Genomic DNA, 15112 nt, shown 5'->3' with positions numbered 1-15112 from the left:
GGATGAAGGAATTCACCACAGCAATGTCAATGAAATGATAGAATAGTGTTTTGTACCACTTCATGGTTTTATGAAGGACGTTATAATATCCTATCAGTGCATCGGATAGGTCTACACCCCCCATGCTCTTGTTGTAATCCCTCACAGCATCTGGAATGGGGACATTTCTGGCAGTCCAAGCGCCTGTAGGACCTTTCAAACGGCGAACAACGTGATCCCCACCGAACGACTTGTGAATAGTGGAACACATCACCACTTCGCGAGTGTCCATCCACTTCACAAACAGCAGGCCATCTTCACGGATCCATCTCATGGTACCCCGCTCAGCCCGCTTAGGCATGTCATTTACCCTGGTTTTTGGAAAACCCACTCGGTTGGTCCGAATGGTGCCACAGGCCCACATCTCCAGCTTCCTCAGGTCTGTGAACAGGGTAGGGCTTGTGTAGAAGTTGTCTACAAATAGTTTGTAGCCCTTCCCCAGCAGCTGGAAATCTAATAACTGCATCACAGAATCATAACTGAGTCCCTTACCGCTCACACAAGTGTTCTTCCCCTCATAGACAAAAAAAATTGCACGTGTATGCACACGCAGAATCGGCCAAAACAAACAGCTTGTAACCCCATTTTGTGGGTTTGTTGCGCATGTACTGTTTTAGGCCAATTCTGGCCTTTGAGGCTACCATTCTCTCATCTATGGAAAGGTTCTGGGCGGGCTGAAAATATGTCTTGCATGCCTCAACGATATCGTGGTAGAGAGGTTTGATCTTGCAGAGCTTATCAAACCCTGCTGTGCCTCGTTTCGCCTCGTTGTCCTTATCAACCTCTGGGTCACTAATGTGAAGTGCCCGCGAAATTGTCAGAAACCTAGTACAAGACATGACCGTTGAGGGGAAAGGCAGTTGATAGAGTGGTGCAGTTTTCCAGTAGTGTTTGAGGTTCTTCAGCTTCACCACCCCCATGTAAATGACCATGGACAGGTAGCAAAACAGTTCTGAAATGGAAATGTCCTTCCATTTCTCCTGCTTCTTTGCCCCATATCTATTAGTGTTCATCACCAGGGTATCAAGAACTGCCGAGGTGAAGAACAACTGGAAAAGTTGCATGGGGGTGTATTTGGAAGTCAGGTCCAATTGAGGGCCTACTGGGCGTTTTGGGCGGAAAAGTGGAGTTGGTGGGGCCACATCCTCCTCAAGAACAGTGTGCCAACGGTCCTCCTCCGCTCTGGCAGGTTCCACGCTGGACATTTCCACGCTGCCCTTCCTCCGCTTCCTTGACGCCGGCTTACCACCCCTTGATGGCCGGGCGGGAGTAGGTGTGGTGCCGGATACAGCAGGGGTCCAGCTGGATGGACCAGCTTCAGTGGGGGATTTGCAGCTTGGCTCCCAATCAGAATCGCTGCGACTGTGAAATAAAGACAGACACCTATTAGAAATGCACAATTTGTGACCATGGTGAGCTTTTGCCTATTGCAGTATGTGTGTGTGTAATTAGCACCTATTAGAAATACACAATTTGTGACCATGGTGAGCTTTTGCCTATTGCAGTATGTGTGTGTGTAATTAGCACCTATTAGAAATACACAATTTGTGACCATGGTGAGCTTATGGCTACTGCAGTATGTGTGTGTGTAATTAGCACCTATTAGAAATACACAATTTGTGACCATGGTGAGCTTATGGCTACTGCAGTATGTGTGTGTGTAATTAGCACCTATTAGAAATACACAATTTGTGACCATGGTGAGCTTTTGCCTATTGCAGTATGTGTGTGTGTAATTAGCACCTATTAGAAATACACAATTTGTGACCATGGTGAGCTTACGGCTACTGCAGTATGTGTGTGTGTAATTAGCACCTATTAGAAATACACAATGTGCCTTTATTTCATGCCCTAGTCATATTTTTATATAAGGCAAATAAAATACAAATATATCAAACAACTCAAATGAATTATATATGATATTACTAATTCCAAACAACGTTACTCACCGATCCAAAACTGGGTCTTCACCGTGTAGAAACATGTCTTCGAATTCAGAATCAACGGATTCAACCTCGCTGGAATCAATTAGATGCTCATTTTCACTTTCACGGTCAATTTCACTAATTATATCTTGCACATCTGTGTACTTCGTCTTGGTCGTTGATTTGGCTGATTTATTTGCCATAATTGATCCTTGAAAATGCTCCAAAACAAACTTTCGCGGCGCGTAAAACGGTGAGCTCCTTACTTTCTGATTTTCAATGGGGAATAGCTGCGAACACGCATGGCTTTACAAAGATGCCTATTATTTCCGGGTAGAACCATTTGATATCCCTATTTACCTCTGCTCATTGGCTATCTATCCAGCTAGATTTCAAAAAGATCAGTGGTCATTGGACCGAGATACAGTCAATCAAAGACGAACAGGCCAATCGATTGGCGCGTAATGACGTAGCTGGTAGGTGTGTTCAGATCGAATTTCTTCGGTCAATATGTCCCGGAAAAAGAACCACGAAGTTTGGTTGTATTACTAACAAACAGAGGATTCTAATGAAACCGAACTTGACTTGATAAACGTCCCTTTAGAGTGAGTAATTACAATGAATGTTACGTCCAAAGTTGATGGACGCTGAATTTTCCACACAAGCCGTTCACAAAATGTTTAGTTTTAGGCTATAAAAATGGATTATATCGATCAAAAAGCCACTTGATTGTTTCGTCGTGACCTTTAGGATTGCCAAAAGAAGAAAATTTCCTAAGGTAATTGATGCTTTGCATTGCTATTTATGACTTTTGTGACTAATGTACTTTGTTGTAACTGTACCTAATGTGTTGTTTACTGATCGATAATCGCTTTTGTAGTGAAGCTTTTCGAAATCGGACATATTGGCAAGATTAACAAGAGGTATAGATTTGATATTGTGTATAACACTTCTGATTTAATTAAAGCTAAATATTTATAATTATGACATTCCGCCATTTTTTTTTTTTTTCTTGTCAAACGTCCCGCTAGCGCCACGCTGATCCTAGACAGGTTATGCAGAGAAAAGAGCAATGGGAATTGAGCTGGTACAAATCCAGTCTCTCACGTCCATGGTTGAAACCTAGTCTTTTTCTTTTTTAATTGAACCTTTATTTACAGTTTTTCTCAGTCGCTTTGGTGCATTTTTCACATCATCCCTAACATGTGCAAAATAATAAGTGCATTTCTCAGAACAATTTGTACAAACTGCAATATACAATAGATATGTTTCTAAAGCTAGTCAGTCACTAAAAATCCTTAGTACATCTCTCAAAAGTAAATATTCATGCCAATGATCATGTCAGTGTCATCAGAATGATACGTCATTGAGTCATTGTTCACGAACAAGGTCGTCAAAATGTTGAGGCCTGTTGTCAATGTAACTGTGTACTTTGACAGTATTACCTGATGTAAACTTAGGCTACAGTTTGAATGACAGTTACTGTATTGAAAATGCACAAGGCTGCACTTCTATGGCATATATCAATTTCAACAGTACTATTTACATATTACTGTATGTGGGTTATTGATTGAAAGAGACTGGACAACCCAAGGGGCACAAAGGAACAAAAAACTAAATTAGAAAGAAACACAGGAAACCACCCCTAAGGCACAACTTTGCCCGCAGCACTGTTATGCTGTCTCTACACATCCAGACGTTCCTGTCTGTCGGCCCACATATTCTCATCCACATCACACCGGATATTTTCCCTTCCAATGCAACGTGGAAAGAATCTTTTGGAATGCCGTATCCATCCTCTGCAGGCATCTACTGTGATGTCCTCACATGCTGCATCCATTGCAGCCAGCAGGGTCATCTGTGTGTGTGTCTGACGATCGTACACCTTCCACCTCCATGCTGAAAATAACTCCTCAATTGGGTTAAGGAATGGTGAATAAGGTGGGAGGAATTCACCATTCACCACTCACATTATCACATTATCACATTATCACATTATCACAATTATCACAAATTCACCACTCACATTATCACAAATGACCACATACTTTGTCAAATCCTCTCTAAACAGACCCCTCTCATCATCAGGGATGAGAGCCCTGTAGAGAGTCTCTAAAAAGTTGAGTAGATGCTGGGTGTTGTATGGCCCTATAAGGGGGATATGGGTTAGGACACCATGCTCCGAAATAGCAGCACACATGCTGATATTTCCTCCCCGTTGGCCTGGCAAATCCACAATAGCTCTGTGACCGATGATATTCCGACCCCGCCTTCTGCATTTAGTCAGGTTGAAGCCTGACTATACAAAGTTGTGAGAGGGTTCACTTGATTCCAACTCCATTATACGCTATATCCCAGAACACACAGTTGAATTTGTTTTGGTAAGGAAGAGTGACATAAAATGTACATATATTGCATGTTCCTTCCACAGCAATGGAAATGTGTGCAGTTTATGCTTACTGTACTATGTATCACTATAAAATGTTGCTGTAAAGTAGTTACATAGATATATGTTTTACCTGTACATGCTGGTACCGTAGCTCCTTAACTCTGTCCTCATTCCTTTGGAATGGTACACGGTACAGCTGTTTCATACTCATCTGGTTTCTATGCAGCACCCTGTCGATGGTTGAGATGCTAACCGTATGGATGTTTTCAAAGACATCGTTGTCTTCTATAATGGTCCTTTGTATTTCCCTGAGTCTCATGGCATTGTTTGCCACCGGTTTGAGGTAATCTTGCAGTCCTATGTGGGGAAAAATGCAGTGATGCATCGCACACTTTCACATAGACAAAAACTATGCGAACACACATTTTCCTGTAAAACATACAGGTGGGTGCATGTAAGGTGCAGTATGTATCTGTATAGAGTATATTTCTGTATGCTGTGAGATACAAGTGGACTACTGTAATATGAAGCATTGTAGGAAGTATACAGTATACTGCTTAAATACAGTAACAGTGCACTGTACATTGGTGGACATACCTATTCTCTCTTCGAAACGTTTGAACTAATGAGGACACGTTTGATCTCCCAATATTCGGCTGCACCCTTCGACCCGCCTCAGCCATTGTAAGGCCATGATTGACAACATGGTCTACAATAGTGGCCCTTATGTCATCAGATATGCGCCTATGTCCTCTTCTGCCTCTTCCTCTGTTTTGCCTTCCACCACACATCCTTGCTCCTCTTCTTCCTCCTCTTGGCTGTTGACCCTGTTCATTTCCTGGTCCATCCATTATTGGAAAATTGCAAGTCTGTGTTATGGTCTGTCTATATATGCTTGCCAATTGATTCTTCCTTAGATGCACATTTGAGCAATTTAGACAACTGGTTGATTGTTGGTTGAACTAACACTTTACATTCCTTCATGAGTGAGGGTCAATTTCACCTGCACCATTCATCAATTCACATTTTTGTACAAAAGGTCTAATAGAAATGTGTAAAACTATGCTTGACAGTTTATGACAAATAGTTCAACAATTTTGCATGTAATGGCTTATGCAAGGAACTAATGCCTAGATGTTTTGAGGGGTAAGACTATTCAACAGAGAACCATCTACTACATTTTGATCAACATGACATGAGCAATTGATAATGTGGATAAAAGCTGACGCTTGTACATTATCAATTGCAATTTGTTCAAAGGAATAAGAATTTGCTTTAATGATGTTGTCACGACTTCCGCCGAAGTCGGCCCTTCTCCTTGTTCCGGTGGTGTTCGGCGGTCGACGTCGCCGGCTTTCTAGTCGCCATCGATCCACTTTTCAGTTTCGTTTTGTTTTGTCTGTATTATCCACACCTGTTTTCAATTCCCCCATCATGTTCCCTATTTAACCCTCTTGCTTTCATTTCTGTTTTGTCGGTGATTGTTTATTACGTTAGTGGTTGTTGTTAGTTCTGTTTTTTCCCTTTGTGGATTTTTTGCTGTATTTTGAGTAAACGTTTTATGTTTCGCTCAAACACCTGTGTCCTGCATTTGACTCTGTTACTTCGCTGCACACAACCCTGACAGATGTGCACAAGTGACTAGATGATTTGGAATTTGTACAAGTAGTATCAAGAATTGCACTTTTGATCTAAGAAACGCACCAAAGCAACTGAGAAAAACTGTAACTAGGCAAGTCAGTTAATAACAAATTCTTATTTACAATGATAGTGTCACGCCCTGGCCTTAGTATTCTTTGTTTTCTTTATTATTTTAGTTAGGTCAGGGTGTGACATGGGGAATGTTTGTGTTTTGTTGGTTTTGGGTGATTCTATGGTAAAGGGGTTGTTTGGTGTAGTATATGGGTTTGTGTTGAGTACATGTGTCTAGCGTTGTCTATGTATGTTTAGTTGTCTAGGAGAGTCTATGGTTGCCTGAATGGGTTCCCAATTAGAGACAGCTGATTTCGGTTGTCTCTGATTGGGAGCCATATTTAGGGTAGCCATAGGCTTTCATTTGTTGTGAGTAGTTGTCTATGTGATACGTTTGTAGCCTGTGTGTGCACATCGTTATTTAGCTTCACGATCGTTTATTGTTTTGATTAGTTCGTAAGTGTGTTTGTTTCGTTTTGCCTTCTTCGTCAATAAAAGGAGATGGCTTATTTTCCTAATGCTGCGTTTTGGTCCGTCAATCCTCCACACGATCGTGACAGATAGCCTACCAAAAGGCAAAAGGCCTCCTGCGGGGACGGGAGCTGGGATTAAAAATATAAATGAATTAAATAAAAATACAGGACAAAACACACATCACGACAAGAGACACAACACAACACTACATAAAGAGAGACCTAAGACAACAACATAGTATGGCAGCAACACATGACACCACAGCATGGAAGCAACACATGACAACACAGCTTGGTAGCAACACAACATGGTAGCAGCACATAACATGGTGCAAACGTTATTGGGCACAGACAACAGCAAAAAGGGCAAGAAGGACTCTGTATATTTTCACCAGGATTACAATAGTTCACATGACTATGTTTTCATAAGTATACAAATATTTGACTGTTTTTTCCTCACTAATAATTTAGACTAATTCCAGTGTAACACACCATAATGGGGATCCCAGATGTAATATAAAACAGTCCAGAACGTTGCCTGGCAACACTCTCCAGGTCAAGTATATTTAACGCCAGAACATTATGATGTCATGATTCTGTTTCCATGTATTGACCTGTCCCACATTTAAACCTTATCAGTGGTGGATCAATGTCCTTACACAGACAATTACTGGACAGTACAGTATAGTACCGTACAATGTAGTACACTAGAGTATAGACCCATACAGGGAATGTGCCAACTAAGAATGAGGAGTTGATCTAATCTCATTTAAATAAAACTAAACTACTTACGTAAATTAAAATCTACAAAAGTTGTAACAATATTACATGCTATCTCATATAAGATAACAATGTTAATATAAGATAACAACTTTAATAATTTAAAATTGGATGTAATAAATGTATCACTAGTCACATTAAACAATGCCACTTTATATAATGTTTACATACCCTACATTACTCATCTCATATGTAGATACTGTACTCTATACCATCTACTGCATCTTGCCTAAGCCGTTCGGCCATCGCTCATCCATATATTTATATGTACATAATCTTATTCATTCCTTTACACTTGTGTGTATAAGGTAGTTGTGAAATTGTTAGATTACATGTTAGATATTACTGCATGGTCGGAACTAGAAGCACAAGCATTTCACTACACTCGCATTAACATCTGCTAACCATGTGTATGTGACCAATCAAATTGGATTTGATTTGTTATATGCTAGCATATAAGCATATTATTAGTTGGGGCTTAACATGAAGCATTGTAGCTCACTTAATCCCAACTCTACTGAAAATGTCCTAACCATGCTACCTAACTCCTAACTCCTTATTACGTTTCCTTCTGAGATATTTCCTATGTTACTCCCTGTCACTCTGTCACTGGTGGGTGAACCTCAGCCAAAATGGCCACTGAGGTCCACATTGCATATTAAAACACTCTTTTCCTCCTTATCTCAGACATTCTGGCTAGTCTCAGCAAGAAATGGAACAAAACCTTATGAGATGTATTTACTCTGTCACTGGTGGGTGAACCTCAGACAAAATGGCCACTGAATGCCACATCACATTATAAAACCGTCCTCTCCTCATCTCAGATATCCTGGGTAGTCTCAGGTCACGTGTCTGATGTAGTGCCAACCCGGGTCAGTTAGCTCAGTTGGACCTGAGTTAACGCTTTCACATTCAATTTGGGTCGAGGTCAAAGTGTCAAATCAGCAAGAAAGTGAAGAAATATAGCAACTGATCTAGGAATAGAATGAGAGATGACAACGTGTAACGCTGACAGGGCATAGCTGTACAGTATGGAAACATGAATCAGATGGTTGACTTGGTAGTCTTCATATCTGGTGGAAAATCATTTATTTGTTGATGGAGATGGGAGAGTAAGTAATCATGTAGTTAGTTAAAGTCACCCTTAACCGCAGAACAAAGGGTTAGATGGTTTCATTTTCATGAATGGTTACCATTCACCTCAGGTCTAATGGTTAAAGTTAGGACTGGGGGTAGGTAGGGGAATCTGATCCCAGATCACTGATTAGGAGCAACTTTTCTTCAAGCAGTAATTTATAATGATTGATTTGATTTTTTACCCATCTTCTAGGTTTCTAGCTATATATCACAATTATATCATCAATGAATTGAAGTTAAATTGGAAACACAAAACAAGGAGCAATTTTTGGTAATAATATAATAGAACAATGTAATAGAACACAATATGATATTACATGACACAAGAAATACTGCTTCACATAATATCAGAGGTAATTAATTTCATAAGTAATAGATTATACATTTGGGATATAGACAGCTCTAGCTGTATTTCTATGTAATACATCTGATATTAATACTACAATAGCATGATACCATGTCATAAAATACATTTACCTTATAATCACTATAGATTTAAGTCAGATTCAGTGTCATCTTACAGTATCTGTTTACTAATAACTGCATCAACTTTAAATAAAAGTAATGTTGTTTTGTATGCATTGCATCAACTAAATGTGTTATTTGACTTTTACCGCTAATCTGCCATTCATCCCTGTATCACACAGATTTTCCTCTGAAAAATAAGCCATGAACCCAGGCTCTAGAGTATAGCAGAGAGGGAGAGTTATCTGTAGGTTGTGTATACTGATTGTTTGTGTTTAAATTGTGTGCTATTCTCTGTTTTTGAACTTATTTTCTTTAGAAAATGACTGTTAGACGGTGAGGGAAATGTGGGGGGAGCTCTCCCTCCCCCCTCAAACAGAGAGGATAGAGAGAGACAGAGCTGCTCCCTCCCCCTCAAACAGAGAGGATAGAGAGAGACAGAGATGCTCCCTCCCCCCTCAAACAGAGAGGATAGAGAGAGACAGAGCTGCTCCCTCCCCCCTCAAACAGAGAGGATAGAGAGAGACAGAGCTGCTCCCTCCCCCTCAAACAGAGAGGATAGAGAGAGACAGAGCTGCTCCCTCCCCCTCAAACAGAGAGGATAGAGAGAGACAGAGCTGCTCCCTCCCCCTCAAACAGAGAGGATAGAGAGAGACAGAGCTGCTCCCTTCAGACCAAGAGAAGAGGATAAAAATACAGAGAGCTGTCCCCTCCGAAAGAGAGGAGAGTAGAGCGAAACAGAGTTGTGCCCTTCAAAAAAGTGTGGGTGGAGAGAGAGAGCTGCCCCCCCCCCCTCAGATGGCAGTGAGGGTCGGGGGGGCGAGCTCAGGGTTAATGAAGGAGAAGCCCAGGAAGTCTTCCTGGTCAATGGCCGCCAGAACGTCAGGGTCAGAGGGTGTCAGCACGGACGGAGCCGCCGTGAAGAACTTGTCAAAGTTCTCCCCTTTCTTCCCACCCTGAGAGAGAGAGAGAATATTACACATAGAACACATATATATACACACATGAACTAAAGAACTGAGAGAAAAATCTAACTCCTTCCACACACACGGACACACATTAATTATCTCTCTCCCTCTTTCTATTTCCCGCTCCCTCTCTCTCTTCCTCCTTCTCTCTCCCTCAGGTGTACAGTAAAGCATGACACGTGTGGTCCGTGTTCCCCTCAGCGTGTGACAGCTGCTCTGCTGGTTGATATGAATCTCATTTGGCTAATGGGCCTGGCCTCTGACCCCAAAGCACATTTTGACACCTCACTGCCCACTCAGCCATTGGCTGACACGGCCACAGACTGACAAGTGACAGGCTAATGATGGCTTAGATTTGCATACAAGACAAGGGGGTGGGACCCCGGGGCAAAAGGGTCATGACTGTTATGACACCCCTGTCTGTTCCAGAATGCTCCAGGTCTCTGAGAATGAGGGAGAAATGAGGATATATATATATATATATATATATATATATATATATACTGTATACAGTATATAATGATAAGGGAGAGGGAGAAAAACGGACACGTGAGAGAGGCCGCCGTAGGCAGACATGGCTCTCAAGAGAAGACAGGCTATATGCTCACTGCTCACGAAATGAGGTGGAAACTGAGCTGCACTTCCTAACCTCCTGCCAAATGTATGACCATATTAGTGACACGTATTTCCCTCAGATTACACAGACCCACCAAGAATTAGAAAACAAATCCAATTTTGGTAAACTCCCATATGTATTGGGTGAAATACCAGAATACAGTGTGCATCACAGTAGCAAGATGTGTGACCTGTTGCCACAAGAAAAGGTCATCCAGTGAAGAACAAACACCATTGTAAATACAACCCATATTTGTTTATTTATTTCCCTTTTGTACTTTAACTATTTGCACATTGTTACAACACTGTATATAGACATAATATGACATTTGAAATGTCTTCTTTTGGAACTTTTGTGAGTGTAATGTTTATTGTTCAGTTTGTATATATTTCACTTGGTTTGGCAGTGTAATGTGTATGTTTCACATGCCAATAAAGCCCCTTGAATTGAATTGAAAAAGGGATAGAAAGATAAACTATAGAGAAAGTTGAATAAAAAAAGACAGATGGAGAGAGAAAGGTTGAAATATTGAACCCCTGAGAGTTGTGAGGAGAGTCATTATGAAGAGAGGAGGAGGATATAGAGACATGGAGAGGACGACAGAGATAGATAACTCCTGTGGGATCTACTGACAGTTCTAGGTTTGAAGAGAGGCACAAGAAAGGGGAATATTAAGAGATAGAGAGAGACATAGACAGAGAAAGAGGTAGAGAGAGATAGAAAGAGAGAGAGACAGAGACAGAGAAAGAGGTAGAGAGAGATAGAAAGAGAGAGAGACAGAGACCGAGAAAGAGGTAGAGAGAGCAATAGAAAGAGAGAGAGAGAGAGAGACAGAGACAGAGAAAGAGGTAGAGAGAGAGGTAGAAAGAGAGAGAGACAGAGACAGAGAAAGAGGTAGAGAGAGAGATAGCAAGAGAGAGACAGAGACAGAGAAAGAGGTAGAGAGAGAGAGATAGAAAGAGAGAGACGTAGACAGAGAAAGAGGTAGAGAGAGAGAGATAGCAAGAGAGAGACAGAGACAGAGAAAGAGGTAGAGAGAGAGATAGAAAGAGAGACATAGACAGAGAAAGAGGTAGAGAGAGAGATAGAAAGAGAGAGAGACGCAGACAGAGAAAGAGGTAGAGAGAGAGAGAGAGAGATAGAAAGAGAGACGTAGACAGAGAAAGAGGTAGAGAGAGAGATAGAAAGAGAGAGAGACAGACAGAGAAAGAGGTAGAGAGAGAGATAGAAAGAGAAAGAGATAGAAAGAGAGAGAGACAGACAGAGAAACAGGTAGAGAGAGAGAGATAGAAAGAGAGAGAGACGTAGACAGAGAAAGAGGTAGAGAGAGAGATAGAAAGAGAGAGAGACAGAGAAAGAGGTAGAGAAAGAGAGAGATAGAAAGAGAGAGAGCCAGACAGAGAAAGAGGTAGAGAGAGAGAGATAGATAGATAGAAAGAGAGAGAGCCAGACAGAGAAAGAGGTAGAGAGAGAGATATAGATAGAAAGAGAGAGAGCCAGACAGAGAAAGAGGTAGAGAGAGAGAGATAGATAGAAAGAGAGAGAGCCAGACAGAGAAAGAGGTAGAGAGAGAGATAGAAAGAAAGAGAGCCAGACGGAGAAAGAGGAAGAGAGAGACAGATAGATAGAAAGAGAGAGAGCCAGACAGAGAAAGAGGTAGAGATAGAGAGATAGAGAGAGATAGAAAGAGAGAGAGAATAGAGGAGGTAGAGGAAGAGGTAGAGGTAGAGACTAACAGTTCTGGGTTTGAAGGGAGGCTGTATCTCCATTCTCTCCAGTCGGTCCCAGTCCATCCAACGGAAGAAGGGATGCTCCCGTATCTCTTTCTCCCCCTCCTCCCCTCCGCCCAGTCGCTTCGCTGGGTGCTTGGTCAGGAGCTGGGCACAGCGGAGAGGAAGAAAGAAGAAGAGTGTGAAAATGGAGGAAAACGGAGAGAAGAAGAGAGAAAAGAGGGCGAGAGCAATAGAACGATGGAGCGTTGTCTTGAAATCTCCTCTTGCAGAGTTGCATGGGTAGTATGCTGTACGTTCCACCATGGTGACTTAAACATGACATGGTGAGATATGCCTTCTTGACGGTCCCTGAGGGGACTAAGTGAATTGGATGTAGATTACCCCCTTGCAGATGGCGACGGCCTCACGGGACAGACTCTTGGGATAGGAGACACTCTGCTCCATGATGGACTGAAACAACTCCTCCTCATCAATACCATCAAAGGGAGGCTGGGAGGGGAGGAAAGAGGAGGAAAGAGAGAGTTGAGGGGGGTGAGAGAGTATGGAGGGGAGGGGGAATGGGGAGGGAGAGAGGGGGGAAGGGAGGGGAGGAAAGAGGAGGAAAGAGAGAGTTGAAGGGGTGAGAGAGTATGGAGGGGGAGGGGGAATGGGGAGGGAGAGAGGGAGGATGGGTAAGGGAGAGGAGGAAGATAGAAAAAGAGGGAGGGATGTGAGAGCGAGGTGGAGAGAGAGAGAATTTGAAAGCAAATCCAATTTTGATAAACTCCCATATCTATTGGGTGAAATTCCACAGTGTGCATCACAGCAGCAAGATTTGTGACCTGTTGCTACAAGAAAAGGTCAGTGAAGAACAAACTCCATTGTAAATACAACCCATATTTATGTTTATTTTCCCTTTTGTACTTTAACTATTTGCACATTGTTACAACACTGTATATAGACATAATATTACATTTGAAATGTCTTTATTATTTTGGAAATCTGTGAGTGTAATGTTTACTGTTAATTTCCGATTGTTTATTTCACTTTTGTTAATTATCTATTTCACTTGCTTTGGCAATGTAAACATATGTTTTCCATGCCAATAAAGGCCTTAAATTGAAATAGAAATTGAGAGAGCGAGGACATAGTTGTTTCTATTGTGTTGAAGCCATTGGTGCTAGATTCAGTGCTAGATAGAATGGAGAAGTCAAGTTATACCTGTCCAGCCAACATCTCATAGAGCAGCACCCCATACGACCACCAGTCAACTGCCTTACCATAGGACTGATAGGCTACAATCTGACAGACAGGGAGGACAGGAAGGAGCACAGGATTACACAGAGGGTCAGGAAACGCTGTACATCTGTAGATACACTATATACACTATGTGTGTTTGTGAGGAAGAGAGATAGAGACAGACACAGAGAGAGAGACAGAGAGAGAGAGAGACAGACAGACAGACAGACAGACAGACAGACAGACAGACAGAGACAGACACAGATATTGACCACAATGACAGATGCAGGAAAATCAATAGAGATTTTACATTAGATAATCAATCCCCTAAGGGTTTAACTAGGAGGTTAATGATACCACAATGACGCACACGCCAATCACCAATCACACTGTCTCTCACACACCAATCACCAATCATACTGTCTCTCACACACCAATAACCAATCACACTGTTTCTCACACACCAATCACATTGTCTCTCACATGCTAATCACCAATCACACTGTCTCTCACACACAGAACACATGCATATACTGTATGCACACGTACACACGTACACACGTACACACACACACACACACACACACACACACACACACACACACACACACACACACACACACACACACACACACACACACACACACACACACACACACACACACACACACACACACACACACACACACACACACACACACACTAATTGAATCATGAGAAGTTAAGGAGACTTGAAGTGAAGAGAGGTGCAGAAGAGACAGCCTCATGCCACAGGTCTGGAAAACAATGGGACCAAACGAACAGAAAGACAGCGGAGGTCTCAGAGAAAGGAGGGATGAGAGGTGGGGGGGGTAAGTACTGTGCTGGGCAGGCATGAGAGGGAGTGAGTGGGGGGAGTAAGAGGGGTGATGAATGGAGTACCTCTGGTGCGATGTAGTCTGGGGTCCCACAGAAGGTACGTGTAGTGTCACCTTCAAACATGCCCTCCCTGCACATCCCAAAATCAGCTATCTTTATATGACCCTCACTGTCCAGCAACACATTATCCAGCTTCAGATCCCTGCGAGATAGGGAGAGAGAGAGAGACACACAGAGAGTAGAGAGAGAGCGAGAGAGACACACAGAGAGAGAGAGAGAGGGGGGGAGAGAGGGGGAAAGAGGGAGAGAGAGAGAGGGGGGAGAGGAGGGAGAGAGAGAGAGAGAGAGAGAGAGAGAGAGAGAGAGAGAGAGAGAGAGAGAGGGAGACAGACAGACAGACAGACAGACAGACAGACAGACAGACAGACAGACAGACAGACAGACAGACAGACAGACAGTAGGAGAGAGAGAGAGAGAGAGAGAGAGAGTTAATCTTTTTTGTTTATTTCACTTTTGTTTATTATCTATTTCTCTTGCTTTGGCAATGTAAACATATGTTTCCCATGCCAATAAAGCAACTTAAATTGAGAGAGAGAGAGAGAGAGAGAGAGAGAGAGAGAGAGAGAGAGAGAGAGAGAGAGAGAGAGAGAGAGAGAGAGAGAGAGAGAGAGAGAGAGAGAGAGAGAGAGAGAGAGAGAGAGAGAGAGAGAGAGAGAGAGAGAAAGAGATAGAGAGAGAGAAACATATTGTATGGCCTTTGATCAGGCCACAGTGGGTGACTAATATAAAGTTCCTGCCAGCCACTGATCAGGTCAGTGA

At 42.3% G+C, this 15112-nt stretch overlaps 2 protein-coding genes across 2 annotated transcripts; both read right to left on the bottom strand.

Moving 5' to 3' along the window:
• Positions 1–8370: 8370 nt before the first annotated feature.
• Positions 8371–12520, bottom strand: LOC129837389 (protein kinase C gamma type-like). Its single transcript, XM_055903520.1, has 2 exons — positions 12221–12520; positions 8371–9856 (listed from the first exon to the last, which is right to left on the bottom strand). Exons 1-2 carry the CDS (start codon positions 12518–12520, stop codon positions 9695–9697), a joined length of 462 nt encoding a protein of 153 aa, XP_055759495.1. The 3' UTR covers positions 8371–9694.
• A 54-nt stretch (positions 12521–12574) lies between these two features.
• Positions 12575–14519, bottom strand: LOC129837390 (protein kinase C gamma type-like). Its single transcript, XM_055903521.1, has 3 exons — positions 14357–14519; positions 13418–13498; positions 12575–12706 (listed from the first exon to the last, which is right to left on the bottom strand). Exons 1-3 carry the CDS (start codon positions 14429–14431, stop codon positions 12575–12577), a joined length of 288 nt encoding a protein of 95 aa, XP_055759496.1. The 5' UTR covers positions 14432–14519.
• Positions 14520–15112: the final 593 nt, after the last annotated feature.

This window comes from Salvelinus fontinalis, chromosome 38, assembly GCF_029448725.1.
Source record: "Salvelinus fontinalis isolate EN_2023a chromosome 38, ASM2944872v1, whole genome shotgun sequence".
Classification (NCBI taxonomy): Eukaryota; Metazoa; Chordata; class Actinopteri; order Salmoniformes; family Salmonidae; genus Salvelinus; species Salvelinus fontinalis.
The sequence above is the reverse complement of the archived record's forward strand: the minus strand, read 5'-3'. Positions and strand labels throughout refer to the sequence as shown.